Source organism: Helianthus annuus, chromosome 4, assembly GCF_002127325.2.
Source record: "Helianthus annuus cultivar XRQ/B chromosome 4, HanXRQr2.0-SUNRISE, whole genome shotgun sequence".
Taxonomy (NCBI): Eukaryota; Viridiplantae; Streptophyta; class Magnoliopsida; order Asterales; family Asteraceae; genus Helianthus; species Helianthus annuus.
The window spans coordinates 37,251,652-37,258,651 of record NC_035436.2 but is presented as its reverse complement, the minus strand read 5'-3'; the positions used below and the strand labels follow the sequence as shown (position 1 = coordinate 37,258,651).

The window sequence follows — 7,000 nt, the reverse complement described above, 5'->3', positions numbered from 1 at the left end:
GCTTAATTATAAAAAATGATTAGACATATTTATTTGAAATGGCTTTAGTTACTGTTATATATGGTATGGATATCATATATTTACGATATTTGATTGGAAAAGCTAACATCTATCACGGTCGAATATATATGATCAAATTGGTAAAAAAATTGTGCATACGTTATAAGGTTACATAATTTTTATCCTTAAACTCGTTTGATACCCGGGGCTATAACCTAGTGATTATAATAAATTGAAAGTCGTTATGATCATTGTTCTTGTTATTATATATTTGTCGTAGATAACTAGTAGATAACTGCTAAGTAGTTATCTTCATTTACATCCACAGGACCAAGTTATCATATTGTCCATACATATAATACCGCACCTTATATGGTCACAATTACATCATTATGTCCTTAAATATCATGCATATAACAATTCGGCAATCCAAACTACATATCCTAAGATATATTTGTTTTCATTTTACAACATATTCCAGCCAAATGGCGCAACCTATGAATGTCGTCTTTATATTCACTCTCATAGTCATATCAATTACGTCATCCTCTTCAACAGATGATCATCAAGCTTACATTGTTCATATGGACAAATCAATGATGCCATCACCCTTCTCTAACCACCACCATTGGTACACTTCTGTACTTTCATCACTATCAGATGAAGCTCCAGCAACCCATCTCTACACATATTACCATGTCATGGACGGATTCAGTGCAGTCCTCACCATGTCCCAGCTCAAACAGCTTCAAAAGATGCCGGCTCATCTTGCAACGTTTGAGGAGAAGCTTGGCCAGCTTCACACAACGCGCACACCTACATTTTTGGGACTCAAGAAAGAAGCCGGGTTGTGGCCGGTTTCTGGTTTTGGTGAGGATATGATTATTGGCATAATCGACAGTGGAATTTGGCCGGAAAGTAAGAGTTTTCACGACGAAGGGATGCCCGAAGCACCTTCTCGTTGGCGTGGAAAATGTGAAGCTAAAGGTTTTTGTAACAAAAAACTTATTGGTGCGCGTTCGTTTAGCCAGGGGATGAAGCATCTAAAGGAAAAGATTTCAAAAACAGATGACTATGATTCCCCTAGAGATTTTCTTGGACATGGGACACATACATCTTCAACAGCAGCTGGTAGTCGTGTTCAGTTTGCTAATTATTTCGGGTATGCAAACGGGACAGCAACTGGAATAGCACCGAAAGCCCAGTTAGCAATGTACAAAGTGGGGTTCTTCAATGACTCATTTGAAGCTGCAGCAACTGACACGCTGGCTGGAATGGATCAAGCCATAGAAGACGGTGTGGATCTGATGTCTTTATCGTTGGGGTTTCCTGAAACACCATTTTATCAAAACCCTATTGCTATTGGAGCATTTGCAGCTATGGAAAAAGGGATTCTTGTATCTTGTGCAGCTGGTAATTCTGGTCCTCGTGCGTACACTGTCCTCAATGCAGCTCCATGGATCACTACTGTTGGTGCAGGAACAGTAGACCGGGATTTCGTAGCTTATGTTACACCAGGTAATTGGATACATATAAAGTTGTTGTACTTTCTAGTGACCCAAGAACCATTTCTTAGGCGTATGGATGAGATGTTCAACCATATTTTTAAAGGGTGTGGTACGCTAATTTTTTTTTCAAGGGTGTACCCGCCTGCCCACCCAACAAGACACATAGATCCGCCCAGACACCCTTCTACCGAAAGTAGCCAACTTCTAAAAAGTTTCTATAAACATTGTTTTCATTTAGTTTGATTTTTCTTTAATAATTACAAATATCTAAGTTTTTCTTTTAAATTTAAATCCATGGTGTTGTTTTCTTCTCGACATGCCGACAAAAATTCTATTAAAAACAAATTCTTTGAGTGTTTGCTATCCTAGGTAGTGGGTCTAAAAAAACAAAACAAATTGAAAAAAGACTCCTAAACCAAATTTTGCTAAACCATCTGAAAATAAAAATAATTACAGGTGGTCAGAGCTATGGAACCCTAATTGGGAAATCGGTTTTCCCTAAAAATCTGTTGGTAGAGAAGGTTCATATTTACTATGGATATGGAAATAGAAGCAAAGAAAGTTGTGCTTATAATGCACTTGATCCCAAAGATGTTAAAGGCAAGTACATTTTTTGTGAAATTGATGATGCAAAATCACTGTTTGAATTCATTGAATTGGAAACCAAGGGAGCTGCGGGAGCTATCATCAGTTCAGACATGGGTGACTTTCTGTTTGCGGATTCCTTCACATTTCCGTTCGTTGTACTGGAACGGAAGCTCGGAAAATTGTTAAAGAAGTACATAATCAACACAAAGAATGCCAGTATTAACGTTAAGTATGGTGAAACTTTGTTGGGTGTTAAACCAGCTCCACAAGTTGCGTATTTCTCATCAAGAGGACCCAGTCGGCAATCTCCATGGATCCTAAAACCCGATATTTTGGCTCCTGGTGTTGATATCTTGGCTGCATGGGCGCCGAATAGAGAAAGCGCGCAAATTGGAGATGATTATTTGTTTAGTGATTTTAAGCTCGAATCAGGTACATCCATGGCTTGCCCACATGTGGTAGGCGTAGCAGCGTTACTGAAATCTATCCATCGTGACTGGAGTCCGGCTGCAATCCGGTCTGCAATGATGACAACCGCCGATATTCTTGACAACAACAACGACATAATCATAGATATGATCACAAGTAAACCAGGTATAGAACAATAAAAAAACCCGTAAATATTGCATGTACATTATTAATCAACTATTTATATATTTACTTTTATTGGTATACAAAGAATAACTAAAAAACCTAGACGAATAATATTTCTAGGTATATGAATTATATAACAATAAACTCTAACTCTATATTATATTTTACTAGTATTAAGCCCCTACGTTGCAGCGGTTGTTGTAAAACTATGTCAAGTAGTATCAATGCTATACCACTGTAAGCGACCACCAACACCGGTAAAGCTCGAAAAAACAAATTAAATAAAACGAAAAAAATAACGCCGAGCGAAAAGCATACGTAAAATCTTTGAAACACGAACGCTCGTTGCAGAGAAATTAAACCGAAACGTAAAACATAAAAAATAACTAAGTCAATCCAGAACCCGCGCGTTGGTCGATCTTGTTAAACGGAGAAAAATAAATATGTTGCGACGGGCCAGTCAAACGTGAAAAAATATACGAAAAAATGTTGAACCTCACACGCACGTTACGATGTATTAAATCACAAAATTTAGAACGAAAAGAAAAACTTGGGAAAGATGATAAGTATGGTGGACCAAAATTGAAAATAAAAAAGAGTTGGGATTAAATTGTAAAATATGAAAAACTTTGGGTTAAAATTAAAAAACGTAGGGTCTAAATTGCAAAATTGAAGTTATTTATTAATATTAGATAAAGATAAGGATAAAAATAAAAATAAATGATATATATATATATATACTAGGTTAGAACCCCGTGTATTACACGAGTTTGAATAAATGCAATTTTATATACCAAATAATAAAAAATATATCTTTAAAAATCTGGTTTATTACACGAGTTGAATAAATGCAATTTTATATACCAAATAATAAAACAATATGTATTTAAAAATCTCGTTTATTACATTGGTTTAATAAATGTAATTTTATATATTAAATAATAAAAAAGTTATATCTTTATGAACCCCGTGTATTGTACGGGTTGAGTAAATTTAATTTTATATATTAAATTATAAAAAAGTTACATTTCTAAGAACCTCGTCGAGCTGGGGAGCGAGACTAAGTTCGACTGTTAGGGAGACTAAAGCAGGAGGCAGTGTTATACGGGTTGAACACATGTAATTTTATATAAACAAACAATAAAAAGTTATATCTTTATAAATCATATGTATTATATGTATTGAATAAATCTAATTTTATATACTACATAATAAAAAAAAGTTATATTTTTAAAACCCCGAGTATTACAAGAGTTGCATAAATAGAATTTGGTATAGTAAAAAAAATAAAAATGTTATATCTTTAAAAAACCTCGTTTATTACACGGGTTGAATGAATCTAATAAAAATTTATATCTCAAAAAAAAACTAACGGATATACTCGATATACGATGGATGGGGTGATTGCGGTGATTATTTTTATAAATGTCACGTAAACATAGTGATTACCGCATTTGAGTTGAGGATTGAACACGAAAATATAAGTATAGAACCAAGAAACACGTTTTAAACATTTTTGAAATAGGTTTTACCCTTAACTATTTTCGTTTAATAAAATAAATAAATCATTTAAATTAACTGAGTTAGGGCTAAAGGACATAGCTTACAACAGTTTACAAACATCGAGTGCGTTTTCTATAATTATTGAAGGCAAAAGACACAGTTTGCAATAAGTGACATACATAAAGGACGATTTTTGTAATTTACTCTATTTTAAAATATTATATATATTATCTCCTATATGAATTGTTTAAATTTATATTAAATTTAATTGTATAATTATCTATTAATTGATATTAATTATCTATAAAAATAGATGGCTTCAATGAATGACACGTGTTCAAAACTTGGTTTATTTTATTATAGTAGATAGATATATATTAGTTATTAATATTAATATTAAAAGAAATTTATTAAATAATAAATAAAATTTATGATGTTGAAGCATGTCATGTGTCATTATTTGGAGTGTTTTATTATAAGTTAGATTGATAATATAATGTAAGCAAATAATATCATCTTAATTTTCGTATGGCAATGATATAACAGTAAACCCTAACAATATATTCCTGCTAATATAAGGTACCTCTCTTGATTACGGTGCGGGCCATGTTAATCCAAACAACGCCATGGATCCGGGTCTGTTTTACGACATTCAACCTCACGATTACATCAACTATCTTTGTGCTATGGGTTACACACCACACGAGATCCGAATCATTTCAAAGAAACCAGAGGTTAATTGTGCGAATGCGACCCTTGATCTTAACTACCCTTCGTTTATTCTAATCTTAAACAATACGAATACCACTCGTTACACGTTTCAAAGAACGTTAACGAATGTAGGGATGTCAAGTTGTTCGTATCGAGCGGAGGTGAATACTCCCCCAACAGGTATGAACGTTGTTGTCAAGCCATCTATGATCTACTTTAAAGGTAAATACAGCACGGCCAAGTTTGAGGTCATCGTTGATGTTGATATAAGTGCTGCTAATCGAATCAAAGGTGGGTATTTTGGTAACAGTGTGTATCTAACTTGGCTCGAGGTAAATGGACACCATGTTGTTCGAAGTCCAATTGTATCTGCTTTTGATGCATCAAGTTGAAGTTTGTAAGTTACACAAGTGATGTAAAAATACTATATGATGCAACTATGCAAGTATGTGATGCAAAAATACTATATCATACAAGTATGTGTTAATACCACTGAATATATAATATACTAGTATTAAGCTCTTGCGTTGCAGTGGTTGTTCTATATATAACGACTACCATTTCTTTGTAAAACTGTGTCAAGTAGTACCAATGCTATACCACTGGCAGCGACCATCAACATCGAAAAAGCTCGTAAAAACAAATTAAATAAAAACGAAAAAAATAACGCCTACCAAAAAGCAGACATGAAATCTTTGAATCACGAATGCTTGTTGTAGAGAAATTAAATCGAAACGTAAAACATAGAAAAAATAACTAAGTAAATCCAGGACCCGCGCGTCGGTCGAACTTGTTAAACGGAGAAAAATAGATGTGCTGCGACGGCCAGTCAAACGGGAAAAAATATATGAAAAAAATGTTAAACCTCACACGTACGTTGTGGTGCATTAACTCCCAAAATTTAGAACGAACTGAAAAACTTCGGAAAGATGATAAGTATGGTGGACCAAAATTGAAAATAAAAAAAGAGTTGAGATTAAACTGCAAAAGATGAAAAATTTTGGGTTAAAAATAAAAAAACAAAGAGTCTAAATTGCAAAATTGAAGTTATTTATTAATCTTAGATAAAGATAAGGATAAAAATAAATGATATCTATATATTAGTTATTTCCATATTATAAATTAGCAATTTTTTGTTACATTGTGGTGTTGTACTCCAAGCTTGGGAAGTTTTTCAAAAAAAAAAAATTGATTTTTCACTTTTAACCCAAACATTTTCATATTTTGTATTTTAACCCCTTTTAATTTTTTTACTTTTAACCCAAAGTTTTCCATATTTTATAATTTAACACAACACTTTATTATTTACAACTTTGGTCCCCGTACTTTTTATCTTTCGCAAGTTTTACGTTTCGTTCTAAATTTTACGAGTTAACACGTCGTAACGTGCATCTGAGGTTCAACGTTTTTTTGCTCTATTTTTTCATATTTGACAGACCCGTCGCAACGTGTCCATTTTTTCTCTTTTGACAAGTTCGCCGCAACGGGCGGGTCCTAGATCGACTAAGTTATTATTTTCTACGTTTTACGTTTCTGGTTAATTTCTTCGCATTAACACACTGTAACGGGCGTGCGTGGTTCAACGATTTTACATCTTCTTTTCGTTCAGTGTAATTTTTCCTATTTTATCTATTTTATTTTTACCATTTTGAGAGTCGATGTTGTTGTGGCATTGGTGCTACTTGGCACGGTTTTACTAACGTTTTTAACCTATTAAATTTTTTACTAATATTTTATTTAGGTTTACCCCTATACTTCTTTTACTTCAAAACTATTTTGTACGTGCATATTTTATGTACGGGTAAGTATAAATATGATTTGTTCTATATTCCGTCGTAAACTTTTTTTATAGACGAAAAATATAATATGTTTTCGTTTAAATAAACCATTTTTACGTGCATATTTTTATGTACGTTTCGGTATAAATTCAAGTTGTTCTACCTTTCGACGTAAACTTTTTTGGGAAATGACTCAGGTCAAATATAATATTTTTCGTGTTTATATTATGTATGTTTCGTAAAGTTTGTTTTGAACCGAGTGGAGTCAAATTATGGTTTCTTTTTCTCCCCTTTTTTTCGAAAGCTCTAATTAATCCC

The 7,000-nt window shown here is 33.2% G+C and overlaps 1 protein-coding gene across 1 annotated transcript; it reads left to right on the top strand.

The window, feature by feature from the left end:
• The first annotated feature begins 427 nt into the window (after nucleotides 1–427).
• LOC110936187 (subtilisin-like protease SBT1.7) lies at nucleotides 428–5,436 on the top strand. The gene is made up of 3 exons (XM_022178528.2): nucleotides 428–1,518; nucleotides 1,965–2,690; nucleotides 4,773–5,436. Exons 1-3 carry the CDS (start codon nucleotides 486–488, stop codon nucleotides 5,294–5,296), a joined length of 2,283 nt encoding a protein of 760 aa, XP_022034220.1. The 5' UTR covers nucleotides 428–485; the 3' UTR covers nucleotides 5,297–5,436.
• The last annotated feature ends 1,564 nt before the right edge of the window (nucleotides 5,437–7,000 follow it).